The sequence below is a fragment of the Malus sylvestris genome, chromosome 6 (assembly GCF_916048215.2).
Source record: "Malus sylvestris chromosome 6, drMalSylv7.2, whole genome shotgun sequence".
In the NCBI taxonomy this organism is placed as follows: Eukaryota; Viridiplantae; Streptophyta; class Magnoliopsida; order Rosales; family Rosaceae; genus Malus; species Malus sylvestris.
Genome location: NC_062265.1, coordinates 28,962,326 through 28,978,857, shown reverse-complemented (window position 1 = coordinate 28,978,857; position 16,532 = coordinate 28,962,326). Strand labels below are relative to the sequence as shown.

At 36.6% G+C, this 16,532-nt stretch overlaps 3 protein-coding genes across 3 annotated transcripts; all 3 read left to right on the top strand.

Annotated features, from left to right (window-relative positions):
• The first annotated feature begins 410 nt into the window (after positions 1-410).
• LOC126627412 (BTB/POZ and TAZ domain-containing protein 1-like) lies at positions 411-3,981 on the top strand. Its single transcript, XM_050296941.1, has 5 exons — positions 411-670; positions 785-918; positions 1,297-1,600; positions 2,009-2,325; positions 3,620-3,981. The coding sequence occupies exons 1-5, from the start codon at positions 533-535 to the stop codon at positions 3,810-3,812; spliced, it is 1,086 nt and encodes a 361-aa protein (XP_050152898.1). The 5' UTR covers positions 411-532; the 3' UTR covers positions 3,813-3,981.
• A 6,094-nt stretch (positions 3,982-10,075) lies between these two features.
• On the top strand, positions 10,076-13,173 carry LOC126627407 (autophagy-related protein 16-like). The gene is made up of 5 exons (XM_050296937.1): positions 10,076-10,378; positions 10,504-10,630; positions 10,926-11,107; positions 11,199-11,394; positions 11,872-13,173. Coding segments are annotated over exons 1-5 (1,530 nt in total). The 5' UTR covers positions 10,076-10,376; the 3' UTR covers positions 12,895-13,173.
• A 340-nt stretch (positions 13,174-13,513) lies between these two features.
• On the top strand, positions 13,514-15,219 carry LOC126627421 (uncharacterized). Its single transcript, XM_050296955.1, has 2 exons — positions 13,514-13,734; positions 14,955-15,219. The coding sequence occupies exons 1-2, from the start codon at positions 13,630-13,632 to the stop codon at positions 15,042-15,044; spliced, it is 195 nt and encodes a 64-aa protein (XP_050152912.1). The 5' UTR covers positions 13,514-13,629; the 3' UTR covers positions 15,045-15,219.
• Positions 15,220-16,532: the final 1,313 nt, after the last annotated feature.

The following is a 16,532-nucleotide window of genomic DNA, read 5'->3' as shown; positions in this document are numbered from 1 at the left end:
GAATAATGCTACTAGATCATAGTACTAAATTACAAAAGTCTCCTTGGTTTGAATAACAATAATATGGTGATGTGTTGTCATTTAATACTATAATCTAGTGGTAGTCATCTTTACTGGTAAGTAAGAGGTCTTATGTTCAATTATCACAAAAAGTCAAATTTAAATCATATTATTACTAGCCTATTGTGAGACTTACCTCACTTTTATACCTTCTCAATATAGATGATATGTTTTATTCGAAAGATAATATGCCGATATGTTATGCGTGTGAGTGATAAGCACTTTTTGCCCAACTTATAACTTATCTTGTGACAGTGAAAAATGCAGCTATTAGAAAGCGCGTGTCACGTTTGTCGATGTTTCTAATATTTAATTTTGATGTTCCAATTCCACTCCCATCTTTCTTTCTCTATAAAGTCAGGCCGACCATCAAACCTCTTCATCCATCCTCATACAAACAAAACAACCGACTCGCAAAAAGCAGACTCCTTCTTTACTCATAGTCTCTCTCTCTCTCTCTCTCTCTCTCTCAATGGAAGCTAATCCGACCGCAACTTCCGGCACCTCCTTCGACCTGTACGGTCTCTCCGGCACCAAATCTCTCCCCGAACCCGACGTCGACATCCTCACCTGCGACGCCATCCGCATCCCGGTGCACTCTTGCATCCTGGTACGCTATTTCACCAAACATGCGCCGCCTTTCCTCCTCACTCCTCAAGCAATTTTACTTCTATTTTGGAAAAATCTGATTTATGTTTGTGTTTTGATTTCAATAATTTTGAAGGCCTCAGTGTCGCCGGTGCTGGAGAACATAATCGACCGGCCTCGTAAGCACCGGAGCTCGGAGCGGGTCATTCCGATTCTCGGCGTTCCGTACGACGCCGTATTGGCCTTCGTCCGCTTTCTCTACTCCTCCAGGTTCGCCGCCGTTTTCCTTTTACGCTTTGCTAAATCAACGCGATTTTCTAACAGTCATCGCTGCCGACCGTTTAAATTACACCTGGCAGATCTTGATTAAATGCTTCGAGATAATTAATGGAGGCAGATTATCTGCCTTACTGTTACTCTCTTATTTTGTGCGATCACAATTAAATCACATCAATATTTTATATTAATTTTTTATAAAGATAATAAGATAAAAAATAATAAAAATATAAAATATTAACGTGATTTAACTGTGATCGTACAAATAGAAATGGATGGAAATGACATCTAAACAAGAGGCCTGTCTTCATAATTAATACCCTTTAAATTACACCTGGCATGTTTGAACTGACGAAAGTGCCCCTGGTGCAGGTGCACAGAAGAGAACATGGAGAAGTACGGGATCCATCTGCTGGCGCTGTCCCACGTGTACTTGGTCCCGCAGCTGAAGAACAGATGCACGAAGGAGCTTGGTCAACGTTTGACCATCGAAAACGTGGTGGACGTGCTGCAACTGGCGAAGATGTGCGATGCAGCGGATCTCTACCTCAAATGCATGAAGTTGGTCGCTAATCACTTCAAGGTTGTTGAGACAACTGAAGGATGGAAATTCTTGCAAGCTCACGACCCTTGGCTCGAACTCCACATCATGCAATTCATCGACGAAATTGAATCGGTACGCTACCTTCATATTTCTTCGTTTCGTTTCGTAAAAGACAAGAAAAATTAGTATAATATTTCTCATATATCTCGTTTAGAAGGACTTTTAAAATAGCTGAAAATGTTTTTGTAACGATTTCTTAGTAAAATGACAAATGAATCAAGAAAAAACACATTTTTTAGATGCACAAAGCACTTCAAGTGCTTTTGGAACTCAAAATCATTTTCGTGTAAAGGTCCTCGTTCATTTTAGAACTGGTTTCAAATTGATCAATGATTGTCAATTGCTGATGCATATAAAACTGACGTAACTATTGATAATCAGTTTAATTAACATTGTCATTGTAGAAATTTATCATTTGTGTTAATTGTTTAAACCCAATTTGTTATTGTATTAATCAAAGTTAATATTGTGATTAAGCAGAGGAAGAAGAGGACAAGGAGGCATAGAGAGGAGCAGAGGTTGTATCTCCAGCTGAGTGAGGCAATGGAGTGCTTGGAGCACATATGCAAGGAAGGTTGCACTAGTGTTGGGCCCTACGACATGGAGCCAGGTCACAAGAGGGGCCCATGCAGCAAGTTCTCCACGTGTCAAGGCCTCCAGATGTTGATCCAGCACTTTGCCACGTGTAAGAGGAGGGTGAATGGAGGGTGCTTACGTTGCAAGCGCATGTGGCAGCTTCTTAAGCTTCACTCATCAATGTGCGAAGAACCTGATTCTTGCAGAGTCCCTCTTTGCAGGTAAACATATATTGAAAAGCCGTGATTAAATTCTAATCTTAGTTAGTCATTCTAATTGTAGCTTAAGGAATCCTAATAGTAGGCTAATGAATAATTAAGAGAAAAAGTAGTTGTTGGTAGGATGCCAAAAGATTTTATCAGCTAAAGTAATTGGTTTTCTTTAATTTGCAATTAGAAACTCTCACTTTAGTTGGCCATTTCTGGTTTGGAATCTCATAAAATGTAGGACGGTGAAAGAATAGACTAGCCTATGCATCATTGAAACCTACTTCCAACGAGGCATCTTTGGAAGGGGTGGTGGAACCCAACTGATCATGCCAATTAGACCGAAATCCTCTTCAGATCTCATTGTCCGGAACCTAAGGACCAGGCAATCCTTACCACTCAAATTGAATACACGGTTCTCATTAACTCATTCCTTTGGCCCACTCACACAAACCAAGGGCCAGATTTCCTAGTCCTTAGGGTTTGATCCAGAGAAAATCCAAATTCATTCCAACCCATCATAGCACCAATTTAATTTTGGTCCGGCATCCCGGTTTGTTAGGGTTATATAGCGAGTAATGGTATCTTGACATACGGTGAATATGAATAGTACTTTCATACAAAATATAAATTGAATTGATAAATTGTAGAGATTTAGAATCTAGGATCTTATGTTGCTAGACAATTTGATAAGACAATTTGATAAGAGAACATTTCTTCTTATCTGAGCTTGTTTGTTGGCCGGCCTTTAATAGTTTAGGTATGCACGTGAGTCATGTACTAGAACGACAGCTTGTGAATATCATGGTTTATTAAGGATGAAGGACAGAAGCTGGCTAATAAAACCAAATAAAATAGATTCCATCACATATGGGATGGGACAAACGAAGGTAAACATGTTCCACGACCCTTCCATCCAATCAATTGTCTTAATTTTAGTGCATAAAATATAGAAGGTGAAAGCATTCCATCGGCCGACGTAGATTAAGTCAATTAAATCTACGTCAGCAGAATAGCGTGCTCGTCTCGTTGCACACAAGTTCGAGTTCTTCCCGTAGTTAAATGTTAGAATATATGTCGTCTTCTAATAAAGAAGAGGTCTTTCATCCCAATCCTAATTCCTAACTCTTACAACTTGCAAATTAAAAAAAAAAAAAGGGTTTTGATTTTATTCAACTTGTCACTCCTACGGTCCTACCTACATAAAATATCATGGATGGTGGGGTTTATTAAGACGATGTGTGTATCTAACCATGTAGCAACTAGCATTGATATTGGTTAACACGATGTCGTTTTCGGAATGTGACAGGCAATTCAAGTTGAAAATGCAGCAAGAGAAGAAGACGGACGATGCCAGGTGGAAACTGCTTGTGAAGAAGGTGATGTCGGCTAAAACCTTATCTTCCCTGTCTCTGCCAAAGAGGAAGAGGGAGGAAGAATTAGGAGAAGGAAGAAGCACTTCTACTATTACTACTCATGGAATTAGAAGCTTCAGATTGTGATTAATTAGTCGTTAATTAATTATTATATTTAAGTTGGTAGAAAATGGGGTTTAACATTTATTTATTATGTTTAGTTACCAATATTGGGGAAGTATTATCATGTCCAATTTGGTTCCATCATTTATATGTAGTAATTTTTTTGACAATAAATTTCCATTTGTTTTGGTTACATTTATCTCATCTTTAATATTATGATAAATTCGTAAATTCGTAATTTTATGTGTCTTATCTTTTTTATTATGGGAGTGTTAAGTGTTAGTAAGATATACATTAGTGTATTTTTTAACAATTTAAGTTTCTAAGGCTTATTGGTTGTCTACGTGATATCAAAGCTTTGATTTCGTTATGATATGCATCTGTCTGCCTCTTCACATGCATGATACGTCAACACGTTAGAGCTTACAACTTAAGTTGCAGGGTTTGGGGCATGTTTACTGTCTACTTATAAATAATTAGACTAATTTTCATATTGTCCAACAGTTTTATGATTAAATCTCAATTTTTCGAATCGTAAATTTGCATCTTCTTATAAATCATTGGGCTAATCTCCATAGTCCATATTGCCAATTACTTTTATGTTTAAATCTCAACGAGAAATTCAATTTATAGAAAATTATATCTCTCGCCCATCACAAGAAATATAAACGAGATAACACATAATTACATGAAAATGAAAGTTAAAAAAGTCTTCAAAATTAACAAGAGAAAAATATGAATTTTTTAAAAGAAAACTGATTAGTGTACGCTTCAATCCTCATTATATGAATGTTTTAATTGTTACATCATCTTGTGACTTCCAATATAAGAAATCAAACATTTCCCACATTTCCATATTTTAGAGTATGGGCTTGTAAAAGATATTTAGTTAGCCTATGTATATTTTAGTTTACGTGCAAGTCATTTTATCTTCAATTTCGATGACATGTACAAGTGGTTATTGAATTGATCACCACCTTAAAGGCGTGCATTAACAACCACGACAAGTCAATACTTGTAAACTGTGAATCTGTTTAATTGTGACCACATATAAGGTGTAATTCCCAACTAGTTTCCTCTGGGCCCAGAAAGAGCGAATAATTGTGGTTCCCCACCAAGTGTCCCTCTTTTGAAAGAAAAGAAAAACATGCATTAACATATCCTGATGTGGAACCCTCAACCACATGTCATCCAATGGTAGGATTCTTAATCTCATCCCCTTCCATCCCCTTCTCTCACACATTATTTTTTGTCTTATTGTCTCTATAAAAAAAATTAATATAAAATGTTGACGTGATTAGGAGGTGAGATAATTTTCCTCCAAATAAAAATTATTAAAGAAAATGGACATTTTTAGCTCTTTTAACAATGGAATAGCAAATATGATTCAAAGTTGGGAGTTTTAAAACTGACGGCAACTGCTTACAGTTTCCTATACTCTTGCCCTTTTACCTGGAAAAGGATCCTCGCCGTATCCTCTTTGTGGGGATCCGGAGGATTAATTAATCACGTCCATTCATCGTATATCGTGCGGTCAGTCATTTAAAATTTAAAATTGAATATAAATAGTATCTAACGAAAACCACTGTTATAAAAATCTCCGCCTAGGCGCTGGGTCACTGCCCCGATTAGTTCCTAAGCATTTGAAAATTAAGAAAGTGCACCTAGACCCACCTAGGCACATGCCTAGCCCGCCTAAATCCGCATAGGCACTCGCCTAGGCTGCGACTCTCACTTAGACATAAAATCGATAACTTTCATTTTGCGTTTTAATTTTTCAATAAAATGTAAGAAACTTGTTGAATACTTGGATGAACACTCATTATATGTTTGTTCTCCATGTTTTCAATATGTTTTAATACTTTAGAATTTATATCTCATTTTATGTTGCAATTTATGTATCTCAATACAATTATGTGTATTTTTAAAGTATAAATCGGCACTTATTTATACAATATATAATAAATTTACTTAAATTTGCCTAGTCCGCTTAGGCGCTAGGCACCAGCCGGCCGCCCGACTAGTGCCTAACGTTTTTTAGAACCTTGACGAAAACTAACCGCATGATGTACAATGAACGGACGTGATTGATTAATCCCCCGGATCTCTACAAAGAGGATCCGGAGAGGATTCTATTCCCTTTTACCCAACGTGGTTTCTTTTTTTTTTTTTTCTTTTTTATATATTTTTGTGAGATATTAGTCTCGCTCCTAAATGAAGGACGAGTGGAGTTGGTTGCGTGATATGTAGATTACGATTTTAATCTTATTATATCTGTATATTACGATTATAACCATATTATATTGGGATTGTTTTGTGTTTTGTTTTTGCAAAGTGAGGGCATTTTTAACATTTTGGAATTTCACCATTGTGGTGTACTTCCTTTGTATTAGGTCTTCATTTGAAACTTTGAGTTGAGAGGTCTTCATTTGACTAATTATTTTACTTATTGTCCACCTACCTTGAACACACATTTAAAAATGTGTAATAAAAAAAGATTAATACACAGCTTGAAAATATCAATATTTTGATCCCTTGAATCTTTGAATGCATACGTTACTTCTAGATTAATTGAGGGTCCTAATATTACAAATTAAATTAAAACATAAGTAATAAAAAAATAAAGGGACATTGTTGAAAAGGTAAAAACTACGATTTTTTTTGTTGTCAATATTAAGATTTGTATACTATGTATAAATCTTGTAACGAATACAATAATTCATGACCTAACATGCCATGTTCACATGTTCCATTGTTTTGGAAACCTTAGTGGTAAAATGCGAAATGCAAAGTTGGATTAACAAAGAAATACTTCGTGGTGGCCTTTTATTGATTCTCTCCTACTCCGATCTCACTAGTCCAATGCATTGATCTATCTCATCTCATGTCGAGATTTTTGTGTGTAATCAATGTTACATCTTATTTAGTAATAAGTGATGATAGGGATACTATCGTGATGATATATTCTCAATTGCAAACTTCGAATTTCTTGTATGGTTTTTCTTCAGCGTAGTTGTATAGACAACACTTATGCTTAATAGTACTTCTGCCATAAATACTTTCATTAGAAGCACAACGAACAATTATTAACTATTTAAGTGCTCCGAGGAAGCATATTACTATTTTAATTTATATTAGAAAGACGAATTTAATTGAATCGTTGAATGTTGCAAAGAAAGATTTTAATAATTACCAAAACAGTTCACAACTTGCTTCTGAAAAATAAACAACATAAAAATACTTTACTACTTTAAACAATGAATCTTCTAGTGGCCTCTGTCCCTGGTTGGAAACTTTAGAGTCCATTTTTTATGATATTCAAAACCACTCTCAAGACATTTTTTTTATCAGTAAAAATAAGGTACGACCCGTCGGACACAAACTGTTTATGTGTGATCATAACGATGTTTATATTGTTCAAGGAGTTTGTAATATAAGACACTGTCCACACCCACCATCATTCGGATCCATCAACTAAGTTGGTTTCTAATATTATTGAAAAAGCATTTTTTGCCTCGAACGCTTAAAGTGGAGACCCTGAAATTTGGAAGGCTTGTTAAGATTAGGAATGAAGTTGTTTTCAGAATCCATGACAGATTGGTGAAGTCTTAAAATTATTATAAACCGAAAAATTAAAGGACGATGTTACCCAAAAAATGTAGAAGTCTTGAGCGATAAATGATTCATGGGATGTCCCGAAAAGAAGTCATTCTCTTTATCACATTTATTGTTCTCAAGATAAAACAGCCCAAGAACCTTGATTTTCTGGTTAGGTTCTTCCCCGCGCAATTGGAGAACCTTCGAACTCACACCCTTTCGATGTGTTGCTCTGAAACACCTAATTTCAGAAACACAACCAGATTTGGAGTTTTAATTGCTAGTGTAAAACTCCATTATCCAAAACCAATATTTAGTCACAAATTAAAAGAAACGTCGAGGAATCGAAGACTAAAAGCTGGAGAAAATCTGCCCTTCCACACAGACACAGTGCCATCTTTCCCAATCTCTTTATCTTGGTGTGGAAGCTAAACTTGTGGGCAGAAGAAGGCTGAAAAGTCTTTGTGATTCTTTCCGGCTCCTGAAACGAATAGATAACCGTGGCTTGCCACTAGTTGTCCCTTTTTTTTTTATTAAAAAAAAAAAAAAAACATCCTACGAAAGTTTAAACGGTGGGAGGTTTTTGTCCAAAGTGTACTTCAATTGGTTTGAGATGGTCCGAGGAACTATGTTTGAAGTTCCACTAATATGTTTTAAGCTAATTTAGGAGTTGTTAAAACGTTCGCTTCCTAGGAGGACTTTGTGTCATAGGTTTCGTTACCTTGCGGCTGTTCAACTTGTCCTGCCTCACCCTACGACTCGGACTAACACAGGTACAATGTGCTCACTGAAATGGATTATGTTTCAAAAATTATGTGTAAAGTAGAATCGGAAGTTCACAACTTTCAGAATTAGTAAAAGCATTTCAATTGTCATCCAAATTTTGTGATCGCCCGTGCAATCAATAGTAATGAAATTTTTATGTAAAAGACATTGATACAATTAAAAGTGGAACTATTTGACATAAATTGTGATTCTTAACGATAATGCAATCTCCCCTGGAGGACTTGTTTATGTCATAGGTTTCAATACCTTGAGGCTGTTCAACATGTCCTGCCTCTCCAATTCATCTCCCTAATTTTTGGAAAATTTTGGATAAAGTCGAATCGGAAATTCACAGTTTTCTGAATTCGTAGAAACATTTCAAAAGTCGTCTAAAATTTTCGGACATTTGGTTTGGAATATGGAATTTTTTGGATTCAAAAATTTCAGTCAAAAGCGGATTTCACTATCAAACTCACACCCTTACTACAATTAGAAAAATGACACACACATTTCTTTTAGCTTCTCATACTCATTGTTAATCAATTTTTTGTTTCTATTTGATTTACATAATTTGAGAGTTATGAATAAAGAGAGGTAAACGCTTAGCGCTCGTTTGAAAGTGCTTTTAAAATAGTTAAAAATTGTTTTGATCAAAGTGCTTTTGGAATCAATCATTACTAAATACTCATTTGGAAGTACTTTTAAATGACCGAAAGTGCTTTCAGAGAAATATTTTTAGGTTTCAAACCAGTTACGTGCTTCTTTCAGGAAGAGTTTCATGTCTTTTTCTACACATATTGTCCAATATCATAATGAATAGGGTGTTAGGTTTCTACCTATGTGTCTCAGATTCGAAACTCACTCTCCTAAATTATTATAATAGTTTCAAACTTTTCCCTCCCCTAAGACCTACTCCAACCCTTGAAGTAAAACTCAAATTTTAGGTTCTATACTTACCCTAACTTGCTCTAAATCTCGGGGCAAATATAAGTTTTAACCCAAAACTCATTTTTGGGACAAATTTAGCCCAAGATTTCTCATGGGTTAGTGGAGTTGGCCCACTATATATGTGTATTTTTTTTAGTTTTATTTATTCATTAAATCAAACGGTTAAAATCTAACATAATGAAATCTAACGGTAAAAAAAGAAGATCCAATTGTCTAAATTTAAATTCAATGGCTAAAGTAATTAAAAAATATATTATTTTATGTGTTTCATATTCTGTCATAGTGTTTCACGAGTTTCATGGTGTCGGTTTAGAGATTTTTCAATATTTATCGAAATCTAAATATTTTTAGGTTAAAATGTTCATAAAATTAAATTAACACAGTCAACATAATTTTTTTTAAGTTACCTTAAGAAAAAAAATTATCCTAAATTCATTTTTTAAAACTCCCAGGCTAAAAACTTAACCAGAAGGGTTGGAGGAAAAAAAAAAAATCTGTTTTTGGGTTAAAACCCAAATTTCTATGGGTTACAATTTTTAACTTTAACCCAAGGATTGAAGATGGTTTAATAATAGTAAAACTTGAAAAAAAAATGTTTTTTAGGATTTATTTGCGTTTTTACGAGGAATTGATTTAAAAAACAATCCACAAAAAACACTTCAATCATTTTTAAAAAACTTTCAAATGAGTCATGAAACTTTCAAGTGAATCCAAAAGTGTTTCCAACTATTTTAAATACACTTCCAAACGAATCCTAAAATATGCGTAAAAATCACCTCCTTTAAAACTAGGGGTGTGCTATCCACACACCCCTTTTTACTTCTCACACATCTGTCCGTTGATCTTTTTTAATTCATCCGATCCGAAGGCAAAAAATTAAAAAGGTGTGGGAGAAGTAAAAAGGATGTCTGGATATCACACCCCTAAAACTAATGTTAATTAGTCAAGAACGACGCCGTTTTATTGATAGTCTCCTTTCGTCAGTCGTACTCCCGACTCTACGCTGGCTCGATCTCTTGGCAGCAACCCCCGGTTTTTTCAGACTCTCAGTCGGAATCGAATTCCATCGTCTCAGACTTCCCCAAACGCCCTGATTCCGAACGGACCAATTCCAAAGGGATCCGAATTCCCTGTTTTTGGGCGTTGCTAAAACCGGCCGCCGCCGCAACTTTCAACGCTATTCCGGAATTACCCCTGCGCCTTCGAAGAAGACCATGATTTCTTCCCCTTATTGAATCCCTAACGATTTCTCCGGCACAATCCTCGATTTCGATCGCAATGTAAGTACGGCGTCGTTTCCGGAATCGTGAATTTTCTCTTCGGGAAATTTTCTCGGCTGCCAAACAGAGGCGATCGTACACTGCAGAGGTGTTTGTGTTTTGCTGAAGTCTGTTTCTTTGTGCAGGTCGCAGGAGGAGATTGCGACGGAAGCGATAAAGCACGCTCTGAAGGCTCTGCGGAGGCGGCATTTGGTGGAAGAAGGTGCTCATGCTCCAGCTATCATCGCTCTTTCGAAGCCAATTCTTCATCAGGTAGTCTCTTAGTCTCTAACAAGCTGCGATTTATGGTTCTGATTTTTGGGAAATTTTGTTTGAATTTGAAATATTTGATCCCCGAGTTCGCTAGCAGAAGAATTTTCGGTTGATTGAAGTAATTGATGTAATTACTATTTTGGTGAAGAATTTGATGCTTCGTTAACTTGTTGTGGCGTTTAGTTTGCGAGTTATCGGTTTCTTGTGTGATTGGAATGGTTTATAGTTGTAGCTTCCTTTGGGTTTGAATTGTTTAGAACTTAGAGATTGAGTTACTTTTTGGTTGTCTTTTAAGGGCTCAGAATGGAAGGAGAAAGCGGAGAATCTGGAAATGGAACTGCAGCAGTGTTACAAAGCTCAATCGCGGTTGTCCGAGCAACTCGTGGTGGAAGTAGCAGAGTCCAGAGCTTCAAAAGCTTCACTTCAAGAGAAAGAAGCGGCAGTGGCTGATCTTCAGAAGGAGTTAACTGAAAAAAGGTTGAAGTTTTTTTTACTAGTAATGGAAAAGCAGACGCTTTTTGAGATTTCAAGGTTCTTGATGACTGATTTCAATGAGTACATGTTGTAGGGATGAATGCTCTCAGTTAGCGGCTGACTTGGAAGAGAAGATTAAAGCTTTAGAATTGGTTGTGAATGAGAACAAGGAAATAAGAGCACAGCTAGAAGCAATGTCTATTAGAGCTAGGAATGCTGAGACTGAAAGTAAGGTGTTAATTGACCGCTGGATGTTGGAAAAGATGAAGGATGCAGAACGCCTTAACGAGGTACTTTATATGTTCTATAATCAAACTTAAATATTGTGGTTCTCTCATTTAGTTTAGTCGGTAGTTCTAGATGTTAATGGGTTTAAGGTGTGATGCGAGACATAGCGCGTTTTCTAGTTGTTAATGGATTTAAGGTTTGCCACTTTCACAAGTGTTTGGTAAATGTTAGAAAAACCTAAATGGAAACAATGGTATATATTAATTTGGATCTCTTTTGACATGCCACATGGGATTTTCCGTTTTCTTTCTTGCACTTAAACTATTATTTAACTTGGACATAAAACATTAGAAAGTATATGGGATACCCGGATAAGATTTGAAATCTCATTTAAGTGGTTGCAAGGACTGCCTTGTTCTCCAGTATACAATAGCATTGAATTTCTTCATTTATTGAAAGAAATATTTCTTTTGTACATTTCTTACCGATTGTACATATGGGGTATATGTTTTAACCTGTGTGTTCTTTATTTAATTTAGGCAAATGCACTATATGAAGATATGATTGAGCGGCTTAGGGCCAGCGGTTTGGAAAAACTTGCTAGGCAGCAGGTAGATGGTGTTGTCCGCCAAAGTGAAGAAGGTGCTGAGTACTATGTGGAGTCAACCATTCCCTCTGCATGCAAGAATAGGATCCCTGCCCATGAAGGAGGTTGTGCATCCATATTATTTGAGTACAATTCTGGCAGATTGATTACTGGTGGACAGGATGGGTCCATTAAAATGTGGGATACAAATAATGGGTCACTAACTCATACACTTCACGGTTGCATTGGTTCTGTTCTGGACCTGACGATTACCCATGACAATAAATCTATCATTGCAGCAAGCAGCTCAAACAAATTGTATGCCTGGGATGTTAGCTCAGGGAGGGTTCGCCACACTCTCACTGGTCACATGGATAAAGTGTGTGCAGTAGATGTCAGCAAATTCTCAAGTCGTCATGTTGTGAGTGCAGCTTATGATCGTACCATAAAAGTTTGGGATTTGCAGAAAGGTTACTGCACCAATACAATCATGTACCCGAAAAATTGCAATGCTTTGTCATTCAGCATGGATGGACAGACCATATGTTCAGGCCATGTTGATGGAAATCTTCGTTTGTGGGATATTGAGAAAGGAAAGCTACTCAGTGAAGTAGCTGCACATTCAAATGCTGTGACATCTATATCTTTGTCCCGAGATGGCAATGTTATACTGACCAGTGGGAGAGACAATGTGCATAATTTGTTTGATATGCGGTCTCTGGAAGTCCGCCGTACATTAAGAGCCACTGGAAACAGAGTAGCGTCGAATTGGAGCCGGTCCTGTATCAGTCCAGATGACAATTACGTTGCTGCTGGATCTGCTGACGGTTCTGTGTATATTTGGTCAATATCGAAAGCTGACATTGTGAGCACTCTGAAGGAGCACACTGCATCTGTCCTGTGTTGTTCATGGAGCGGGCATGGAAAACCTCTAGCTTCTGCGGACAAGAACGGAATCATCTGTACTTGGACGTGACGGATCTGGCCGATTCCTTTTGTTCTTGTTTCCACAAGACACACTTATACATAATGTACACAAGTTCGATTAGATTTGGTGTAAATAATGATTCATCTCGAATTGTAGCGTGCCTGCATTCGTCTATATCTCTCATCCAAATATATTGACTAAATTTTATTCATTGCTTTGGCTATTGTTGATTCCTTGTATTTTCTTGTTGAAGCATATCAAAACTATCATATATTGTTATGTTGTTATAGAATATGGAGAAAATGTGGGTTAGCATGTTAACCATAACGCCACCTTGTTTGGGATGCTTTTTAAGAATGGTTAAAAACGCTTTCAGACTACATTACATCGTTTCACAAAAACTTTGAAAGTGATTGTGGATCGTAAAAAGTGCCTTCTAGAGAAGCACCTGCTTCAGGCTCTTCATGCATTGTAGGAAGCACTTTTGTTCACAAGTACTTGAACTAAAAGTGATTTATGAAGAAGCATTTAAAAGTGCTTCTCCAAAAATCAAGAAGTACTTTTCATGTTTTGGTAAAAATGGGCCAAATAGCATTTGTCAATCGGCCCAGCAAAGACACTTGGAGGGCTTTCTATCTACTCTTAAGTTGTATAAAGCATTTTGGCGTTCGGATTCGACCCGTTTACGATAACGGAAAGTGGCGTTAGTGGGTCTGTCTATCCATCGATCGCTCACCTGAAACCTAAAACGGAGATTTGGAAGCAGAAAAGAAGGCGAAGACGATGGTGAAAGTGGCAACCTACTTCGCTATGACTTTGGGAGCTTTTGTGTTCTGGCAGTCCATGGATAAAGTCCACGTCTGGATCGCTCTGCATCAGGATGAAAAGGTTAAAATCTCTTCTTTCTCTTTGCCTGCAGAAGCAATTTCTCTTTCAGATTGGACTTAAAATTTGGGTGATTTGCAATTTTTTATTTAAGAATTCGATTGAATTTGAGCACCGCAAGCTCAGAATTTAGATGGGTTCTCATTGAATTGTTCAATTATGGCGGAGAATCCGATTTTTAGGAAATTGGCGTGAAACTTTGTGGTGAGGTTAGAGGGAATGCAATGTTTGGTTACAGGGAATTGGGGAACATAATTGAACTTGGAATTTCGCTGTATTTGTTGTTGCTAACTTGCTATGCTATATTATTATGATAAAGTGACACCTCCGGTGTAGAATTCAACCTTTCGTATCGTGGGGTTTCTTATTTGGAGCTCTGTTTTCTGTGATAAATGCAATGTAGTCATTGTTATAGCCTTGTCGTAGCCGAGGGAAGCATAAATGCAATGTGGGATGCTGGGGATTGGGGAACGTAATTGAACTTGGAAATTCGCTATTATTGTTGTTATTATGCTATAGTTTTGTGATAAAGTGGCACTCCTGTGTAGAATTCAACCTTTCATAAGTTATAGACATTTCGTATCGTGGGCTTTCTTATTTGGAGTTATTCTTTGCGTGACAAATGCAATGTAGTCAATGATATATTCGTTTTGTGTCCGAGGGAAGCTTAAATGCAATGCTTGGTTACTGAGAACTGGGGAACATAATTTGAACTTGGAATTTGACTCAGTCATTAAGTTATATTTCTGTGATCAGTAACACTCTGTGTAGAATTAAACCTTTCATAAGTTATAGTCGTTTCTTATCTGGACCCTTATTCCATGTTGAACAATTGGTTGTGTTTTCGTAATACGTTGCCTATTATCATGACTAGTTGTGCTGCTTCTCTTTTGTTTCCCTCCATTAGATGCAGGTTCCATATTACGTTCCCATAATTTAAGTAGGAAGCACAAACTTGTTGAAACCAGGAAACTAGTATTTTAGTTCTGAACTACATGTTCAAAGGATAGCAGGGATGCTTGGACCAAAACCTAGATTTTTGAAATCTTGGTAGTAATAGTTGGCTGCTCATAACATGGGCGTAAATGTAAGCTTTTTTGTTGTGCTTACCTTTTAAATGTGCCTTTTTAGTTGGCCTTCTCCGTGTATTAGCCGTTATGTTTTGGTATTGTTACCGTTCAACGTTTGGAATGATATTGATTGGGGTCTCGTTAACGTGGCAGCAAGAAAGACTCGAAAGGGAAATGGAGATTAAGAGAGTTAGAGAAGAGATGCTGCGGGAGCAGGCCAAATTAAGGGAGACTCAAGCATGAGCGACTCAGATTGATCTTCTTGTATGTTTGTATTCCGTTGTTTCCTCTGCTTCTGATTTTGTCTGAGCATTGCTCTCTTGAACACAATCACAATTCTAGAATAATTTAACTTGGCATTCACAGAATAGCTAAGTTCTGTCTTATGGCTTACTTTATATAAAGCTTTCGAAAATTACATGTCGTGTTTTTCAATGTTTAGTGAAACTTTAAAATGACGATTATCATTTGTCGAGGCACGGTTAGGAATGCATTATCTGAATATTGTTAATATATTTCCTTATCTAGATGTATAAATCGTCATCTCATCTGCCGACTTGGTTAACATGCGAGCTGTATATCTCTAGACCTGAACTTATATTCACTTTTACACCAGTATCCGCGGCACATTTTCAACGGCATAAAGTCCTCGGGCCATCCCCGTCGTGAGGTCATGTCATCGGGATTTTGGGCAGTTAGATTTAAGATCAGTTGTCTCTCTGGTGGTAGTGTATAGATGGCATGAAGCATATCCCAACAGCTTTTGGCTTCTGCGGCTAACAGCTTTTGGAATATTGTTCATCACAGAGATTTTTCTTTTCCCACTTAATCGACTTTTATTTTCATTTTCCTATTTCCTTACAAAAGGAACTAAAATTGAAGATCTACTTATCTTTTGCCACTTGAGCTCGAGTTTGAGATTTTCGTTCGAAAGAGTACACAAATGTCATGTTTACTTACAAGAAATGATAATTGGAATTATTTGAATTTTTTAATTTTTCTGCGTTTACTAAAACATGGGTAAAATCTATTTAAATTCTTAATTTCCTGTCTACTAAACATAAAAAATAAAAAAAAGAGTTCTATCTTAAAGTATGTAATCACATACTTAAAAATGCAAAAGTTAGATCTACTAGGCGGTAAATTAATCTTATTCCGTATTTCCCTTCTCAATTCAAGATCATCCTCGTAAACATGTTAAAAATATAATTGTGTGTCACAACACGATAAAAACTACTAAAACCTTGTTACATGTCACATCATTTGGTGATTAAAACTTGAGAAATTCTTATTCCATTTAACATTATTTAAGGTTGTTTCTAAAGAACTTTTGTGTCCAAAAAGGGAGGCATCCACACTTTTTCTTAATGTGAGAAGCCTCACTTTCTCCAAGCGTAGAAGTGACTAGTTACCAGTACACTACGCTAGTGTTTAGTCAAGTCCTACAAGCGATGTTTTACATCTTTTTGGTTGCTTCGGCATCAAGTAACATATACGAGGCTATTCTTTGGGTTTTCATGACCTCCAACTCATTCTCGTATGTCGAAATTTTGAAAGGAAATTGTTTTTTACTGTTCAAAATAATCAGTGTATACTTCTCAAAGTGTTATTTCTTTCTTATGTTTCTTATGAGTAGGAATGCACAACGAGATGTTTCACTACTGCAATTGTTGTTTCCAAGGGGAAATTATAGTTATATAAGTTGTTTTGCCAATAAAGTAGAGACCAAAT